Source organism: Gracilinanus agilis, chromosome 2, assembly GCF_016433145.1.
Source record: "Gracilinanus agilis isolate LMUSP501 chromosome 2, AgileGrace, whole genome shotgun sequence".
Taxonomy (NCBI): domain Eukaryota; kingdom Metazoa; phylum Chordata; class Mammalia; order Didelphimorphia; family Didelphidae; genus Gracilinanus; species Gracilinanus agilis.
Genome location: NC_058131.1, coordinates 489130344 through 489150314, shown reverse-complemented (window position 1 = coordinate 489150314; position 19971 = coordinate 489130344). Strand labels below are relative to the sequence as shown.

The 19971-nt window shown below is 39.1% G+C and overlaps 1 protein-coding gene across 1 annotated transcript in view; it reads left to right on the top strand.

Moving 5' to 3' along the window:
* The window catches only part of CEP128 (centrosomal protein 128), a 499758-nt gene that overhangs the window by 29609 nt on the left and 450178 nt on the right, over positions 1-19971 (top strand). Inside the window, exons 3-6 of the mRNA XM_044659982.1 lie at positions 3368-3494; positions 4638-4762; positions 6174-6265; positions 8293-8365. Coding sequence (XP_044515917.1) covers positions 3368-3494; positions 4638-4762; positions 6174-6265; positions 8293-8365 — 417 coding nt within the window. The remainder of the gene's footprint in view (positions 1-3367; positions 3495-4637; positions 4763-6173; positions 6266-8292; positions 8366-19971) is intronic.

The following is a 19971-nucleotide window of genomic DNA, read 5'->3' as shown; positions in this document are numbered from 1 at the left end:
AAGAAGGTGTATTCCTTTTTGTCCCTATTTATTTTTCTCCACATATCAATTAGATCTAATTTTTCTAGGACTTCATTCACCTCTCTTACCTCTTTCTTATTTATTTTTCGGTTTGATTTATCTAGATCTGACAGAGGAATATTTAGATCTCCCACTATTATGGTTTTACTATCTATTTCCTTCTTGAGCTCTGCCAGTTTCTCCTTTATGAATTTGACTTCCCTTTCTGCCCCCTCCCTTGTTATTTCCCTCTTTTTGTTTTTTAAAGGCCCAATTCCTTCCCCCTTCTTCTCCCCTCCCTTTTTTGACCTCCCCACTCCCCTGCTCCCTTTGGTTATCCGTTCTGACTTTCTCAGTAGGGTTAGATGGAGTTTTTTATCCGAATGCATAATAAAGCTACTCTTCCCTCTCCGGGTTGATTACACTGAGAGTAAGGTTTGATTATTACCTCTTAATGCTCTCTTCCTCTCCTTCTTATAATAGTATTTATCCCCGCCCCTTCCCATACCTTCTTTGTGTGTAAAAGAATATCCTATTTTTTTATTTACTCAGATTTTTCTTGGTGTCTCCTACTATTTCCCCCCTCTTTCCCACCTCCAATGTCATCTTAGACCATTTAGTATCCTGTCCTCTCCCTATGAATTATTCTTCTGGTTTTTATAATAGTGAATATTATAATAGTGAGTAGAGTTCACTACAGAGAATTATACATAGCATTTCTTCTCATAGTAATACAGATAATTAGATCTTATTTAAGCCCTTAAAGAGTCAAGTTTAAAAAATTATGAGTTTTCTTTCTTTTCCCTCTGTTTCTTATTTGCCTTTTCATGTTTCTCTTGATTTTTGTGGTTGGGTATCAAACTTCCCATTTAGTCCTTGTCTCTTTTGTGCAAAAACTTGGAAATCTTCAATTTTGTTGAATGCCTATACTTTCCCCTGGAAGTATATAGTCAGTTTCGATGGGTAGTTGATCCATGGCTGAAGGCCCAGCTCTCTTGCCTTTCTGAATATCATGTTCCAAGCTTTGCGGTCTTTTAGCGTGTTGGCTGCCAGATCCAGTGTGATCCTGATTGGTGCTCCTTGATATTTTAATTGTCTCTTTCTGGCTTCTTGTAAGATTTTTTCTTTTACTTGGAAGCTCTTGAATTTGGCTATTATATTCCTGGGCGTTGTCTTATCTGGATCGAGTGTAGAGGGTGATCTATGGATCCTTTCAATGTCTATATTGCCCTCTTGTTGTATCAGGGCAATTTTGCTGAATAATTTCTTTTAGTATGGAGTTCAAATTTCTATTAATTTCTCCCTTCTCAGGGAGACCAATGATTCTCAAATTGTCTCTTCTAGACCGGTTTTCTTCGTCTGTCACTTTGTCATTGAGATATTTCATGTTTCCTTCTATTTTATCAGTCTTTTGACTTTGTTTTATTTGTTGTTGTCTTGAGAGATCATTATCTTCTAATTTCAATTCTAGCCTTTAAGGACTGGTTTTCGGCTATAATCTTTTGTTTTTCCTTTTCAATCTGGTCATTTCTGGTCTTTAGTTGACTTGCCTCACTTTCCAATTGCAAAATTCTGCCTTTTAAACTGTTATTTTCTTGCCAGATCTCTTCCATCTTCTTCAACATCTCATTTTTGAACTCTTCAATAGCTTGTGACCAGCTTTCATTGTTTTGGGAAGGTTTGGATTTTTGTTTGTCCTCCTCTGTTGTCTGGATTTTCTCTGTGTAGAAGTTGTTGAGTGTTCCAGAGTTTTTCTTGGTAATCTTTTTCTTCTGGGCTTCCTTATGGCTTGCCATTGTTAGCCCCGCCCCTTTTCAGATTTGTCTTCACACTCAGGGTCTGCCTGTGCTTTCTAAGCTCCCGGGGGCTCCGGTCTCCTTGTCCTCAGGGTCAGGCCTCCTGGTAGACCCCAGTCAGCCCCTCTGCCTGAGGCTCCTTCAGCGGCCTCGGGGGCTGCTTCCACAGCCGTGCTCCTGTCTGCACCGGGTCCTCACTCGATGTCCTAGCTTGCGCTGGAGTTCTTTATTCGCTCGTAGGGCAGTGCCTTCACCAGCGCAGACCCTCAGGGAAAGTCCCTGCTTTAGAGTTCTTTATTCGCTCCTAGGGCACTGTCTTCACCTGTGCAGACGCTCAGGAAAGTCCCTGCGTTTGAGATCTTTGTCCGTGTCTGGGGCAATGTCTTCACTCGCGCAGACTCTTGAGAACGTCCGTGCGCGCCCCCCAGCCACTTGGGGTCCCACGTCTTGCAGCTCACAGGTACAAGCCCTGGGGCTGCTAGTGATTTACTGGTTGCCCCAATCCTGTTTTCACTCTTGTGTGTTGGCCTTGGCGTTGTGTGTGGTGTGTGTGTGTGGGTGGAGTGGTTTCTTCCTCTTGCGTTTTAGTGAGAGCTCTTTCACCCCTTTATAGAGTGGAAATGCCCCAATTCTGCATACCTTCAATGCTGCGCCCTATTGTGGGGTTCCTTCGTTCGTCTGGATTCGTTTTTATGTCCCCTTGAGGAGTCCTGCATGCTTCGGTTAGGAGAGATCGAACGGCTGCTCCTTACTCTGCTGCCATCTTAACCGGAAGTCTCTTTCCAGCAGTTTTTAAAAAAAATCAAATACGGATTTTTTTCCCCCTATGTAATTTATACTTTCCTTTTTTATCAAAAACCAGAACTTTGCGTTCTATTCCCTTATCTAGTGTGTTCCACTGACTTTTTTTCCTTTATTTTTAAACCAATACTAGATGGTTTTTATGACTACTGCTTTATAATATAGTTTGGCATCTGAGAGTCCCCTTGATCTTTGTTTCTTTTCATCATTTCCCTTGATATCTTTTATTTATCCTAATGAATTTTGTCATTTTATCAAGTTCTATAAAATATCTATTTGGTAATTTGGTATAGTATTAAAAGTGTAAATTAATTTTGGTAGTATTGTCATTGAAATTGCCACTTTTAAAATGTTTAGTTAGAGAAAATGTATTGCCTTTCTTTTGGTATTTTTTACTTTATTGGGTAGAATGGGAAGGCTAAATATGGTAAAAGACAGGTATAAGCTTTTTTTTTGTTATTGAAAAGAGGTGTGGAGAATAGTGGAAAGGGACAGTCTTTACCATTTTCTAATATTATTTACTAATATATATTCAACAGGCTGGCATTGGCTTTTAAGGACTTTCAATTAGTTATTCTGATTTCTCATAGTATATTATTTATTTGATTTTTTTCCTGTGGTTCAGAATTTTCCAGGAATTCCAGGAATTCCAGAATTTCCAGGAAAAGTGCTTCAAAAAACTATTTAAATCTCCGTCTTGTCCATTCTAGTCTTTTTGTGTTGGGAAGTTATTTAAAAAGGAATAAAACCAACTTTATTCTTTAATACAGTTAAGAGAGACTTTGGAGCAATCAATAGGGCAATTAAGGAGTCAACGTTTATTGAGAAACTCTGGAGTAAGAAGTGCTTCTCTTTCAAGTTTGTATGTAAGTGACTTGGATGGCCCCAGTGCAACAGGTAAAAATTTTAGAAGTTCTAAAAATTTAGGTTAAAATTTTAATATTTTCCCAAGACAAGGAAAACTCTTTTTGAGTAAAAATCACATCACAAAGAGTGCAGGCCAAGTATCAGTTGATGCTCTTTTTGAGAGTGCTAGAGATTTTTTCACACTACATTATTTAATATATTAAAAGAAGGGCAATTATGACTGTGAATATGATTGCTATGATTCACAGCACATTATACTTTGCTAAATTAGAAATATAATGCTGTTATCCCCCTTCCAAAAAAAAAAACCCAAACTACATATAATCCAAAAGCTAGAATTAGAAGACTTTTTTTGAGTATGGAATCTTTTTTCCCACCACGATAGAACGTGAAGAAATTGGGCTTTTACAGATAACTCTTAGCAACTTTCCATTTGTTCGGATGTGATATTTTTCATTTTGAGCTTTAAGCAAAGACCATAGTTATCTCTCTTTTGTGAGGAGAGGTGTTCTATAAGCTGAGAAGATCATTGCTAAATGATATTATTGCCACTTTTCAGCATTAGAATAAGAAATACAGGCAAGTCCTTGGAGCCTTCATCTATTCAATGGAATCAACCAGTTTTAAAAATGTGATTGTAGCTGGACCACTGACTTGCTGTGGGTGATGACATTTATTGGTTATTTTTACAAGCTTCTACTACTACTGTTGTTATTGCTTTTAATTTCTTGGTAAAGGGAGCATATCAATATCAGTGTCTAAAGTGGGCTAATGAATTTAATATTTGTTGAATACTTATTAGTCATATTTCAAGAAAACATAATTGATTTTACTTGTTTTATTTTGTATCATCATTTTCTAGAAAATTTAAAAGAAAAGAAACTTTATTTCAGTGACATTCTAATTCTGAAGTATCTCTCTGTCTGACTGATCTTTTCAGAACAAAATTGCAAGTTATCTTGTTTAGTGCTACTGTTTTGTTAGGGAAAGTAGAAATTGGAATATAACCAATAGCTTTTTGGAATATATGTGCATATAATCTGTGTGTGTGTGTGTGTATGTATGTGTGTGTGTGTGTGTATGCATGTGTGTATGTATATGTTGATTAAATTTCAGGGAGTTTGTATTCATGTTGCTTTTTTTTTCTCTTTATTTTTCTTTTCAATTGTAAAGATAGCCACCACCAATTCTGGCCTTCCTCACCACTCAGGGACTCCAGAGAACCACAGGGTACTAGACTACAGAAGTCTAGATCTGCTTGTGTCCGGTTTCTTGATCAGCCAGATGATTTGGTTCAGGTATTGTGTCCTAGGGAGCAATCTGTGTCCCAGCATTTCCTCTTTCCTCAACACAAATGATTAAAAGGTTGGGCTTTACTCATCTTTAATCGCAGGTGACTTTTTTCTAGACCAGGCATTATTTTCTGTCTTTTTGGTAGATATTAGATTTTCTACCTGTCACTTGGAAGTAAATCCTGTTGAATCTATTGTTTTCCCTTTCTCAAATAATTCCTTTTAATGAGTTGCTCTACATTAACACTGGTTTATTACTTTCTTTTATGTTCTACTCACTTAAATTTTCAGTATTTTTTCCAAGTTTTGAATCGATGGAAGTAGTAATAGATGGTGAAGTGTTTTCTATGCTCTGAATTCAAATAGGGATAAAAAAGATACCTCTTTACAGAAAATGAGAAGATGCTTACCTTTTCTAGAAGCCACCTGCTTCTTTCTGCCTTTTTTTTATCTTTCCATGAAACCTGAGATTCTTTAGTATTTCCCTTGGTAACTAAATTAATTAGATAAAAAAGGACTAGATAAAGACTGTGATCTTTCTTTTTGAGATCTTTATCTTGAGAATCTTGGCTATGAATTTATCTCAAACTGCTTAGCTTCCGATGTTATTTATTAAGAACATGGGACCCAGTAGACAACAGAACAGAAGATATTACAAAGCTGCTCTTAGGAACTTTTCCTATATATACTACATCATGATTTTTAAGTTCTCAGCATATCAGAATGAAATATAATATACATATGTATTTGTTTGAAACAGTAAAGAATAATTTTTTATATTACCATAGAAAAATGTGAGTGTTTGGATTGTTTCCTGTTGATAATATACTGTAATAGAAAATAAACTTAATTTTGGGGTTTGTCTTGGTTCTACCACTGATTTTCTGTGTGCCTTTGGACAAGTCACTTGTGTCTCAGATTCTGCATCTGCAAAATAAGGAGGCCAGTCAAGATAAGCTCCAAGGTCCCTTTTCTATCTCTGAATTTTGAACCATCCTGCTTTTCACTTTCCTTTTTTTTCTTAAATCTATCTTTATATATAGAAGTCAAGAAAGAACTTCTTAATCCTAAGAGGCTCTTAAGGTTTAAAGTATCTCTTGTATCAAGAATATGATAATAACCCAAGTAAGGCATGGAAAAATTATTTTAATTGTGAATGTTTTTTAATCAAAATACTTCCAGCGTTCATTTTATTCATTTTTTATATTGACTGTTATTTGCCCTACATGGCTATTAAGAACATTTTACTCAGTGTTTCATTTTTTCTTGGTATAACCTAGTTTATTCTTTCTCAAAGATGAGTATCATTAACTAAGCAATTACATGGTATAACATTTATTCTTGCCTTCATGGAATCTGCATGAGTGAAATGAATAGAAGTTCTAAACTGCCTGGGGTTGGTTTTGTTTTATTTTAGCTTCATTCATTGCACCAGTCCGTTCGAGACCTTAGTAATGAACAGGCTCGTCTTGGAGATGACCTCAACAGAGAGCTTTCAAGAAGAAACAGGTAAAAGCAGAATTTATTTTTTTTTAAGCATGACTTTTTTGAGAAATAGCAGACAACATAATTTGCATATTTGTTCAGATTCTTGAAGTCTGTTGAATTCTCTCCTAACTCATGATAGTCTATTGTAGTATGTCTACTATTGGAGAAACTGATCCTCAGATTGGCTTCAGTGATGAATTTTTCAGTTACATCAGCTCCCAAAGACTCTGAAAGATTGTGATTTATGTTGATAGGCAAAGAGGTTTATTGCTTATTTTTAATAACATGTCACCCCATATGTAATAAGTAACCAATAATTGTCCACTCCACTGAAATCACGGTTCTTTGTAGTGTTTGAGTACTTCCATGGTTTATTAATACACAAAGCTCAAGACACTTTGAATGCTCCTTATATACATATTTGAGCATCTTACTCCCTTGCTCAGAAATGGAAAGTGTCCCTCTCTCTTGTAGTGTGAGGTAAGGTCCATTCATTCATTCATTAATTCATTCATAATATATTTATTTTTGCACCAGATCTCAAGATATCCACCACAGTCCAGTGAGTTTATTTAGCCTATATCTCAAGATCCTCCACAATCTAGTATAACCCTATTTTTGTAGACTCAGATTATTTCTTTCTATACATTTTGAATTTCAACACTTTATAAATGTTTGATGAATGAATGCATTTGGAATTCAATAGAAGTATTTATCCTGTATTTTAAAAAGATATTTTATTATGTAAAATGGTGAGCAATTAATCGATAAACATTTATTAAATGCCTTCTCTATGCTAGGTACTACGCTGGGTGTTTGGGATACAAAGGCAAGAATGAAATTGTCCCTGCCCTGAAGGAGCTTACAGTTTAACTAGGGGAGACAACATGTACATATCCAGTACAAAATAGAAAAAGGTCATGGGGGAAGGGAAGCACTAGCATGTAGGTGGAAGGTGGAGGGAACCTGAAAAATTTCATGTAGGAGGTGGCACTTGAACTGAGCCTTACATGAACTGAGGCATTCTGAGAGATGGTGGGAATGCAAAGGTACATAGACTGGACGACAAAGCTGGCTCTTTATTTACTATGCCATATTGAATTGCATTAATCTTTAATACAATTATAATGTCACTTATAATTGTATTAGATATATAAATATAAAAGACAATTTAATAATGGTACTTAGCATATTGACATGAGTGTGTGAATATAGACTTGTGTATTGTAGGAAGGAACGGGAATTCACAAATAGAACTCTGATTATTGAATCACATTTTCTAAGCTCCTAAAGTCTTTAAAGAGATGACCTATTTCCTTCCCCTGATTTCTCTTTCTAGTTTGAGAGAATCAACAGAATCAAGACTTTGAATTTTAGTATAATATATTCTTGACCCAGAATGTTCTTATATTTTTTCTTTTAAGATATATTGAGAAGAAATGACAGTATAATAAATATGAAGGACTTTGGAAACATCTGGTTTAGATAGCATAGCTATAGTTAGATAAGCTGAGGTTCAGAAATGGCTTAAGTGACATATTTAAATGATTCCCTTTGTTATGGAAGTTTTAGAATCTAACTTTTATGACACAAAACAGTTTTATAAGCATATTGACATATTATAAGCAGTGAAGCTTTATCTTTCCTAGAATTAAAGAACAAATTTCTTTTGAAATATAGTTAGTAAATTTTAAGGTGAATTGAAATCTAATCTCCACTTGGTTTTTGTTTATATCATAAGTTTTTGTCCTGTTGAGAATACAGGTTACAATTTCAAATTTTTTTGTTGTCCAGAAAGATTTGAATTTTCATTTGATGCCTGACTTATGATTATTTATGGAGTTTACTTCCAAAAAAAATTATAACATGATTATAAGAAGCAGGGCTTAAAGCAGTCTAAGTAAAAATTCAAACATTTATTAATTATTTTTTCTTAGCCCTAAAAATAAAACCATAAAAGAAAGCTATTTTACCACTAGAATATATTTTAATGAATGGTTATGTTGCTATGCATGCAATTTAAGATAATTATTTTTCTTCTGTTTAAGGTCAGATGCTCAAACTAAAAAGACTTTGGAAGAATTAACTGTGAGACTTGATGAATCTCAGAGACAAGACTCAGTGAGAACTATTAATTTTGAAACTTTTATTTGGGAAATGGGCTGCAAAGAGAGAGTTGTAATGTCAGCACATGACTTAAAATAGGTTATTGAAGTATAACATATCCTTCTTATGTAGATTATATAATGTCTTAATGTAAGTTCTGTAATTTTTTTAGTTAAACTTTTTTCAATAAAAGTATACCTTTTTTTCTCCCATTTAGAAAGGGGGAAACTCCCCCGCCCCCCAAGTCCCATTGATTCTTTGATTCGTTAATTCCAATTGAGATCAATATGGAGATTTTGTAATTATTGCTCTATGTTCATTATTTCATGTTTGTACGTTACCAGGGAAGAAGATCCAATTTTGTTGCCTTACTAGTTTTTCAGAGGTTACACCTGTTTATCAGGCTTTTTTTTTGTCACTAACAGTAATGTATTTTTTTTTAAACATTTATTAATATTCATTTTTTAGAAAAGTTAACATGCTTACATGATTCATGCTCCTACTTTCCCCTTCACCCCTTGCCTTCCCCCCACCCCTGGCCGATGCACATTTCCACTTGTTTTAACATGTGTCATTGATCAAGACCTATTTCTGAATTGTCGGTCATTGCATTGGTGTGGTAGTTTCGAGTCTACATCCCCAATCATGTCCGCCTCAACCCATGTGTTCAAGCAGCTGCTTTTCTTCTGTGTTTCCTCTCCTGCAGTTCTTCCTCTGAATGTGGGTAGCGTTCTTTTCCATAAATCCCTCAGAATTGTCCTGGATCATTGCATTGCTACCAGCACAGAAGTCCATTACATTATATTTTACCACAGTGTATCAGTCTCTATGTACAATGTTCTTCTGGCTCTGCTCCTTTCGCTCTGCATCAATTCCTGGAGGTCTTTCCAGTTCACATGGAATTCCTCCAGTTCTTTATTCCTTTGAGCACAATAGTATTCCATCACCAGCATATACCACAATTTGTTCAGCCATTCCCCAATTGAAGGACATACCCTCCTTTTCCAGTTTTTTGCCACCACAAAAAGCGCAGCTATGAATATTTTAACAGTAATGTGTTTTGAAAGACTGTTGGAAATATTTTTCTTTGATAATTAAAAGTACTGCTAGTGCTGCCATTCAGTTTCCTGTTTGTCTGAAAAATATTTTTCATCCACTGGGTTTTTCTCTTGTGGATAGTTAGGGAAAACTCTTTTCAGGTTATAACTAGTCTCATTTAGATAATGTACAAAATGTTCCAGAGGCTTAAGGCAATATGTGCAGGAACATCTGGAGCACCTCACAATCTATAGAAAACTCCCCTTCTGTTTATATCCCTCGCTGAGCATCACATTCCCTGCCCAACGTAGTGCCTAGCACAGAGTAGGCTCTTGACAAAAACTTGTTTGTCAGTCAATTTACCTGTCCAGTGTCACATGGCTTCCAAATGTTTGGACTAGAATTTGAACCCATATCTCCCCTGAACCAAAGTCAAGTGCTCTTTCTAGGGGGGAACATGGTTTAATGCAATGCAGTCAGGAAAAATTGGGTTCAAATTTATCTTCAGCCATCCTGGGCAAGTCTCTTTACTTCTTTGAATTCTTCATTTATGATTATCCCAAGAATACCCAGCTTAGAGAATTTTTTGAGAATCAGATGATGCGCTTTGCAGACCTTTAAACACTATATAAATGTTAGCTATTGAATCATTAGTTGCTCCTTTAATTATAAGCGGCTCGTTAGAAGTAAAGTCATGGAATATATGGCACAGTCCTGCCTGTACACAGCATTTTTTAAATGAACACTTAATTGTTTGTTGTAATCAATAATCAATGTTTTATAGGTCTGACACCACAGGGGAAATTTTACTTCATTAGTTGCTAGGTTTTACTCTGTGTAATGGAATGTGAATGCATATTAAGCTTGATCCTTCATGGATGAAAACTAAAATCAATGTTATTTGAGTTTTTTTCAAGAGAGGTCACCCCTTAAATTAAAAATGCATAAATCAACTCTGCTGTTTTTGAAAGGGCTAGTCATTAGCAGGCCTCAAAGAATTCTGTCAATTCTACATTAAGGGATAACATTGTTGGGAAGATTAGAGCAGCAGGATATATAACAAATATTTATTTAAATGGTCATATCAGTAGGTTTTGTTTAAGAACTCAGGAATAAACACGTTGAAAAGCCAGAGCACAATTCAATAACCAGAATGCTTCTTTTGTAGATTAATCCTATGAATATAGCGGCCTGCTTTGTTTTCATTTGACTGCATGCCATTAAGCACTAACTTTGAAGCTGCTCTTCTTTTTATGTCTTTAGCTGCTTTATTTTGGTATTCATAAAACCACATGCAAAGATTTAGAGCTTTTATTCCTAATTAATAAGCCTAAAAGATAGGTTTTTCATAGAAAGAAGTACTAAAATGCTACACTTTTAAAACTTTAAACATTTTTTACCTGAACATTCTTTAGAAATTCCCTAAATGAACAGTTAAAAAGTGAATTTTGTGAATGATTTCTTGCTTTTTTGTGAACTACGAGTATTCTACAGCAAAGGTCAGTATACTATACCTAAATGCAGCTTGCTGCTTGTTTTTTGCACAGCTCAACTAAGAATGGTTTTTACATTTTAAAATTTCATTATATAAAAACTCTTCTTAGTTCACAGGCTTTACAAAAAGAGATAGCTCCTAAATTTGGTCTATGGGATGTAGTTTGCCAACCTCTGAAATGTTTGAAATGTCATGGATTATCTGAGTTAGGCTTCTGCTTTTTTTGTTGTTGTTGTTTGTTTGTTTTTAAAACCCTTAACTTCCATCTTGGAGTCAATACTGTGTATTGGCTCCAGGGCAGAAGGGTGGTAAGGGTAGTCAATAGGGGGTCAAGTGACTTGCCCAGGGTCACACAGCTGAGAAGTGTTTGAGGCCAGATTTGAACCTAGGACCTCCTGTCTCTAGGCCTGGCTCTCAATCCACTGAGCTACCTAGCTACCCCTGCTGTTTTTAAATTAAGAAAAAATTGTACTCTTTTAAGATCCTTACCTACTGTCTTAGTATTTTTTTACTAATTACTAAATATTGATCACAAGGCAGAAGAACAGTAAAGGCTAGGCATTTGGATTAAGTGATGCCTCCAGCCCCCCCCCCCCCCCCCCCTCCACACACCCCCAGGGCCACACAGCCAGGAACCCTGGTCTGCCTGACTCTTTTTCTCCTCAACTACCTAGATGCCCTGGTTTCCTTTATTTTCAACTACTTGTTTTTGGAGCCCTCCTTGGATATTTAAAATTCCATCAGCTCAAGTATTTAAATGATCTGTCATTGTAATCAATAACTTAATTATTTGTTGAAGCCTCGGATCATTCTTGTCTACTCATTCTTACTCAATTCATCTGATCATTTGCCAATTCTTACCATTCCCATCTGCTCAACATCTCATATTCTCTCCATCCATCCATCTAGCCCTTCCCTCTAGTTCAGATGATTGCAGTAAGAACTCCACTGGCTCCCCTGCTTTGAGTTTCTCCCTACTCTGACCCATTATTCATGCAGCGGCCAGAGTGATCTTCCCCAAACACACACCTCTGATCCCGTTGCCGTGTTTCTCCATAAAGGCCCATGACTCTATTATTTCTAGGGTCAAATATGTGCCCCTCTGATGGACATTTAAAGCTCTTTATGATGGCCCCACTCTGCCTTTCAAGCCTTCATTACAAATTAACTTTCCTTGCCATGCAGTATAGTTTCTTCTGCTTTTCATCCATGGCAGTCCATTTCTGTGGACTCTCTGCCTTTTGCAAGGACCATCTTCTGTACCTCACTGCACTTTTACCTATGACTTGTGCTCCAAGACTTAATTGCTACACCAACTTCTACATAAAGGTGGGCTCTAATTCTCTTTGCCACTAATGCTCTGCTCTGCCCCATCCCAAATCACTTTGTATATTTTTGGCATACACTTTATATTATTTTATGTATTTATTATGTTATTATGTTATATTGTTATATATTAATATATCATTATATATTATAGAACACACACATATAATTATATATAATGTAATATATATTATTATAACATACATTTCTAGGATTATAAATATAAAGCTGGAAATTAACTTCAGGGGTTATCAAATCTGACAGCTTCATGTTGTGGATGAAACTGAGGCCTATAGCACTTAAGTGACTTGTCCAAGATCATTCAGGTAGTGATCGACTGGGGGATATTAACCCTGGTCATCTGGCAATATATGTACATGTTATCTCCCTTGAGAGAATGTAAACTCCTTTAAATATGGGATTATTTTGTTTTTGTCTTCATCTCTCTCCAGGTCTTTGCACTTGTTAAATGGTTACTTCACCGATTAATTAATTTTAATAGAAAAATAAAGTAATTTAATGGATGGAAACTAGTATCACATAATAGAAAGAAAACTGGACTTAGAATTAGTAATATTTCAGTTTGAATTTTACCTCAGAAACTTTTGATGCTATGTGATCCATGGGCAAGTCACTTATAATACTTCAGTTTTTCAATCTGTAAAATGGAAACTATAGTATTTATTACTAACCTCCTCCATTGCTGTGAGGAAAATTTGCAAAATTTAAAGTAGTATATAAATATGAAAAGTATTAGTTATTAATTAATATGTTGATTTGTTATTGATATTCTTGGGCCTGAAGTTGTGCTTTTAGTAGCATAAAGGAATGGTTACAATTTTATTCCTGATGGGGTTTTCAAATAGCTTCTTATATTTTATGGTTTTAATTATAGTAGTTCATTTATTGCTTTTGTTATACTTTATTTTTAACATTCATTAGTAATCTCCTTTCTTAGATTTCTACATTTCTCCTTGGATGCAACCTTTAGTCCCTCATTCTGACTCCTCTTTTCAGTCCCCATTAGAATATTAACTCCACGAAAGTAGGGTGTCCGGGTCCAGCCGGACACAACCGAGGGGTCCGGGGAAACGGCAACCTAAGAACCCATAGGGGGAGAAGAGGGGAGACCTCACGCGCAAGACATAGAGTCGTTTGGATGGAAGCAAGGCTCGTTTATTGCAGATCTATGACAAGAATATATAGGTTGAGGGCAGAAGGGTGTCGGCCAATACTAAAGGGAAAGGAACGCGGAAAGGGAGCATAGAAAATCTCCTGTGGCGTCTTACTGTCTCCAAGCATGGCTGGGCCTATGATCAATATCTTATCTTAGAAGAGTGAATGATATCTATTCTTAGAAGAGTGACTATTTTATCTTAAAGTCTTGGTCCCTAACAATTCCCCCTTCCTTTTTTTTAAATAGAAGGGCGCAAGGAATAAGTTTATTATCCTTTGGTCGTTGTTCCATCCAAGTCTGTCTTAACACCAGAAGTTTTTCCTAAGACACCTTGTGTTCCCTGGTCAATCCATAAGTGAGATTGNTTCCTAAGACACCTTGTGTTCCCTGGTCAATCCATAAGTGAGATTGGCAGCAACGGCCCCTGTCTTAGGCTACACAGGGGGAGTTACTCAACCATCAAGGGTTGAGGACCTGTGCTACTCCCGTCATTGGGTTACCGCCCTGCTGGAAAACTGCAAACGAGTGCCGCCAGGTTGTTCTGTGTCCATCATCTCAATACGATGGTATTGAACCATAGGGAACTTATCAAGGGCTGAGTTAACGTTAGTTTTGATGAGTTTCGTTAGACGTTGGAAGGCCCAAGGGCCAAAGGTTAAGATCAATAAAAATATAAAGAGAGGTGTAATAATAGTGGGAATTAAAGTAGAGAGCCAAGGAGAACCTCTGAGAAGGGTATTAAACCATCCTTCCTGTGCCTTGGCTTCCCTTTTCCTCTGGGCTAGCCGTTCACGCAACTTTGCCATAGATTCCCTTACTACGCCAGTATGATCAGCATAAAAACAACATTCCTCTTTGAGGGCTGCGCATAATCCCCCCCCTTTTAAAAAAAGGAGATCAAGACTGCGCCTATTCTGTAAGACTACCTCTGACAGAGAAGTGAGTGATTGTTCCAGGGCTGTGACAGACTTTTCGAGGGCTTCTAAATCGGTTGTCATGGCCATCTGAAGAGTGGCCAAGTGTTGGGTCTGGAGAAGGGCAGTAGTGCCAGTGCCAATGCCTGCAGCAAGACCGCCGAGTCCTAACAGGATAGCTAAAGTAGTAAAGGGTTCCCTACGTGTTCTAGGAGAGGGGGAGAGGAGGGAGGCCACACTATCGTCCGTGTGGAAAGAGATACGTGGCCATAGCTGGACAAGAACACAGAATTCAAAGGAGGTATTGAAAACTAGAAGAGATATACAAGGGGTGAGGCCAGTATTGCAAGCCCAAAAGCCATTATTCGGGGCTTCCAAAAAGGAAGGGGAAGGGGGGAGGTCAAGGGTGGAGTTACATAAGTGGGCATGAGATCGGGGAATGGTGCCTAAACAAAGGCCATGGCCAGAGACTTCAGCAAGAGTGAGACGGCGAGAAAAGGTGGCGCAGCGCGGGGAAGCTAGAACTGTTTCATCGGGTTCTGCCATATAGGCAATACCTTCATAGTAAGGGGGTTGTGGACTCAGACAGAGCCAACACTTAATCGTCAAATCTGGCCTGGAAGCGTTCAGGGCAGTGTAGGCACCTGATACTAGAGATAAAAATCTGTCTGCTGTACTGGGAATATTTAGGGACCCTTGCTGTGACTGGGGCTGTAACTGGGAGGAGGTATTCGGAGATGAAGGGGAAAAAAGGGGGACCGATGGGATGGGGAGAGACGTGGGAGTCGGTAATGGCTGGGGGTTGGGGGAAAAAGGGCGTCGTTGATCTGAGAGGATGATGTTAGGACCAACAGAAACAATGAGGGGCTGCACACGGAGGCGGAGGGTGAAAAGAAGAACATCATCAAAACCACCCTTCTTATAGAGTCGTAAACCCCAAGTCAAGCCATCTGTCCATTTAACACTTCGTTTCCCTGCGTTGGTAAATGTGATAATGAGGGGATTACAATTAGGAGGACTGGGGGAGCACACAGATGGACGGGATAGATTGCGGGTTATTGATATCAAATCCTGGTTCGCCTGGATCCAATATCCAGTACCAATGGTTTCACATCCCCAGGCTGCACAAAATCCGTCTGTCTGGTCCCCACAGTGTGGTGGCTGATCAAAGCCAGGGCAGCCATATAGAGGAAACTGAGTGTATTGAGTCCAGTAATCCGGGAGGCTAGGCACGCCAGGGAAGGTAGGGGCGCAGTAGTGGATTGAGGACATCTGGGGGGCGCCTAGGGCACAAAGATCAACTGGAATGGAAGGAAACCACATCCATTGGGGCCATTGGGAAGAAGAAACGGAGGTAATGATGGCTTGATTAACTGGATTGATGATCTCCCACCGTTGTTGGACCAAGAGATGAGGACTGGAAGTGGTGACCGGAAGGAAGGTGGAATAGAGGATATAAACTGCCAGAGAAAGCGAGTTCAGGATCTGAGGTCCCATCTGTGGTGTCATCAGGGTTGTGGTTCTGAAAAAGGAAGAAGAAAAAGACTTCTCAGGGGCAAAACCCTGGCTTAGGAGGGTTAGTATCAGGGGCGAAAGGTTTAATCAGTCTAGATGGAATCCAACGGGCATTATTAGCCGCTTTATCAAAAATACAGGCGGAGCCCTTTCCCCAGATAATGACAGGGTCGGGGCCACACCAGAGGCCCATGACGGGGTCACGCCAAAGGACTGTGGCCAGATTAGATGAAGTATGCGGATTCCAGTGGCGATCAGCAGCGGAACGCCCTTCGGCATCCAGCGTGAGGAAATTAAGAACAAAGAGGGCGTGAGCAAGAAGCAAAGTCTGATTGCCACTTAACGGATAAAGAGTTTCTTGGGCTTTGAGTTTAAAAAGAGTATTTTTAAGAGTTTGGTTTGCTCGTTCAACAATGCCTTGCCCTTGTGGGTTGTAAGGTATGCCTGTAACATGTTTTATGCCTAGCTGGGAACAAAATTGTTTAAAGGCTTGGCTGGTATAGCCAGGGCCATTGTCTGTTTTAATGGAGAGAGGTTTCCCCATCATAGACATGGCAAAAAACATATGCTTAATGACGTGTTTAGTGGCTTCCCCCGATTGTGCAGATGTGAAAAGAAAGCCACTAAACGTATCAATGGAAACATGAACATATTTAAGTTTAGCAAAAGAAGGGACGTGGGTGACGTCCATCTGCCATAAGTGGCCGGGGAGAAGACCACGGGGGTTAATCCCCAAATGGGGTTCAGGCAAGAGAGTAACCCAATTCTTACAATTTTTCACAATTGACCTGGCCTGTTCTCTGGGAATTTTGTAGGCCAGGCGGAGTGATTGAGAGTTAAGGTGGTGAAACCTATGTGCCTCTGTAGCGAGGGAGACAGGGTCGGACGAGAGGGCGGTAGAGGGGGTGGGTGTGGTTGCTAAGGCAGTTAAGCGAGTGTGCTGGTCCGCAAGGTCGTTCCCGCACTGCATAGGCGGATCATCCCGTTTAGATCAAGGTCTCTAGCTTGCCCCCTTAAGGCTGCCTTACAGGCAGAGTTAGCGTTTTCAATCGCTAAATGTCTTACCACTGGGTTGTCTGACCCATCCTGACCTAAGACTCTCTCAGCAGTTTCAGGGAGTTTTGCAACAAACTGCGCGTAGGGCTCATTGGGTCCCTGAAGGATTTTCGAGAGAGGTGCTGTAACAGAACCAGTGGCAGGAACTGCCCGCCATGCGGCCATAGCGGCGTGCGCCGTTTGCATGAGTAAGCCGGGAGGCAGCCTCATCTGTTGGTTTTCTAATGCAAAGTGGTCACGGCCGACAATGTTGTCGGTCGTCCAATTAGCTGTCTGGGCATTTTTTAAGTTAAGCTTAGCTTGATTTTCTGCCCTTTCAAAGAACTCTGCCTTCCAAATTAGAAATTGCCCTCGGGATAGGACAGATTGCACAACTTTGGACCATTCTGAGGGGAGCATGTGTCCCTCTCCTCCAAGCCCTTCTAGGATGGAGAGTGTAAAAGGGGCATTCAGGCCATAATTTTTAACTGCCGAATGCAGGTCTTTAATGTGCTTAATTTTTAATTTTTTATAAATTGGCCGATGATGGTGGGGGAGGCCTGAAGTATCTACGGCCCTGGAATGTCCACGGGATCCGCTTTCCTCCTCCCCCTCTTCCTCCTGTTCGGAGTCAGAGGAATCATGTGGGAGGGGGGTTTCTAAAGGAAGGTTTTCGGGGGCAATCTCTGTGGCCTGTTGTCTAGTAACGACAGGGAAAACAAGGGCAGGGTTCTTAGACTTTGTCATAGTTTTTGGCTGCACCGGCTTGATATTACAGTTCAGTGGCCGGAGAATGTTTGACTACAAGTCCTGTAACTGATTGGTTAATGTATAAATCTCCCTCTGCAAGTCTAAGAACTGCCTAAGGTCGGTGACTTGTTTACTAAGCTGGCTTGTGGCTTCTTTAAGGTCAGCCGAACCTGGGAGAGCTGGAAAGGCAAGTTGAGGGATGGGGGATGGGAGGTTGTAGGGAGGAGGTCTATTCCTCAGAGGGCCATTGTTATGGTAGCGGGCTGTCTCCTCCTCTAGCTCTGCTTGATAAGCTGGATTAAGTGTGCTATCTTGAGGAGGGTCCGTGTATAGGACTGGATAAAGGCGTGGTCTGGGCTTAGAGGGAACAAGGGGCTCCTCAAGGGAGGGATTTTTGATAGGTTCGTCTAAAAGAGACAAGGGACGCTCATTCCCCTTGAGGGGCGAGCTCTGTTCTTTAGTCGAGTTTGGTTCTTCATTTTTTATCTTAGATTCTAAGATAGCGTCCTCAGCCAAGCTGAGGAGGTGCGAGACTTGTTGACTCGTGTCGGCTTCTTTAAGAATGTCATGAATCAAGCCATAGAAAGAAAAGTAATCATCTGGAATTTCTTTGCTGGCTCTTAAAAGGCCATTAAGTTCCTTACCTACTTTGTTCCAAGTGAGCGGATGAATGCCCGTGCTATGCAAAATAAGCCAAGGGCAGTGCTGCTCTATAAAGCAGAAAAACCTGAACAGGTCCTTCTTTTTTACTCTGATACCTCTCTCCCTGAGACTATTTTTTAGTTCAGTCACAAACACTGTTTCCTTCGAGAGTGTTTTTCCCATCATGCACACGTATTCCTTCCACTTTCCTTGCACACACACACACACACACACACCTTTTTTAGAAACACTCTTGATTTTTAAATGCCTATGGGGGATGGGACAACTTACCCTACCTCGAGGCGTCTTGCTCAGCCTCTACCCGTTGCGTATATTCGCGGCCGCGACAGCTGCTCCTCAGTTGTCCGGTAAGCCGTGTTCGCCGTGCCTCGTGTTGGGCGCCACTGTCCGGGTCCAGCCGGACACAACCGAGGGATCCGGGGAAACGGCAACCTAAGAACCCATAGGGGGAGAAGAGGGGAGACCTCACGCGCAAGACATAGAGTCGTTTGGATGGAAGCAAGGCTCGTTTATTGCAGATCTATGACAAGAATATATAGGTTGAGGGCAGAAGGGTGTCGGCCAATACTAAAGGGAAAGGAACGCGGAAAGGGAGCATAGAAAATCTCCTGTGGCGTCTTACTGTCTCCAAGCATGGCTGGGCCTATGATCAATATCTTATCTTAGAAGAGTGAATGATATCTATTCTTAGAAGAGTGACTATTTTATCTTAAAGTCTTGGTCCCTAACAGTAGGGGAACTATCTTTCTGCCTCTTGGTTGAAAATATTTTTCCTTGATAATTAAAAGTACTGGTAGTCCTGCCACTTAATTTCACATTAGCCTGAAAAAATGGAATTTTTTTTTTATCCACTTCAGTTATCCCTTTGTTGATAGGGTGAATTCTTTTATCTCATTTAGATGAGAGTGTAAAATGTTGCACAGAGTATAAAATGCTCTTTTTAGCACCCTTTAGAGTATATGCTACTTGAAAGCAAGGATCATCTTTCTGCTTGTATTCCCAGCTCTTGGCACCAGTGCCTGACAAATGGAGTTTAATAAATGCTTGTTGACTTCTATAGACAATGCCAAAATAAAGAACACAAATAATAGACCGAGCTAATATCAATTCCTTTTAAAAATTTATAAGATAATTAGATGGACAGATCAAGAGGATAATATTGATATTGCTTACTTACCTTTTTAACAGAGCATTTGATGAAAATTTTTATGCTGTTCTTGTGGAAAAAATGGAGATTTCTAGAATAGGTGAAAATATTGTTAATTAAATTTGAAGCTTGTTGAATGTTTGGATCCAAAGATTAGTTATGAATGATTGAAAATAATTTTGGAAGGAAGTCTCAGATGGAGTGATTCAGGGTTTTGTACTTGACTTTGTATTGGCTGTCCTTTTTTTAATCTGCACAGATAAATTCATTGATGATGTTGTTTGTCTAACTTGTAGTTGACACGAACATAGGTGGGATAGCCAATATGTCAAGCAGGTCAAGAATCAAAATGATCTTGATAAGTCAGAATTCTGAGCTGACTATTAGGATGAAGTTTAATGGAGATAAATATAAAATTTCACATTCATATTAGAAATAAAAAGCAACTTCACAGGTTAGAGGAATTATAATGTTTATCTGAAAAAAGATCTAGGGGTTTTAGTAGACTGCAAACTCAATGTATCAAGTATCCTATGTCAGTCAAGAAAACTAATGTGAATT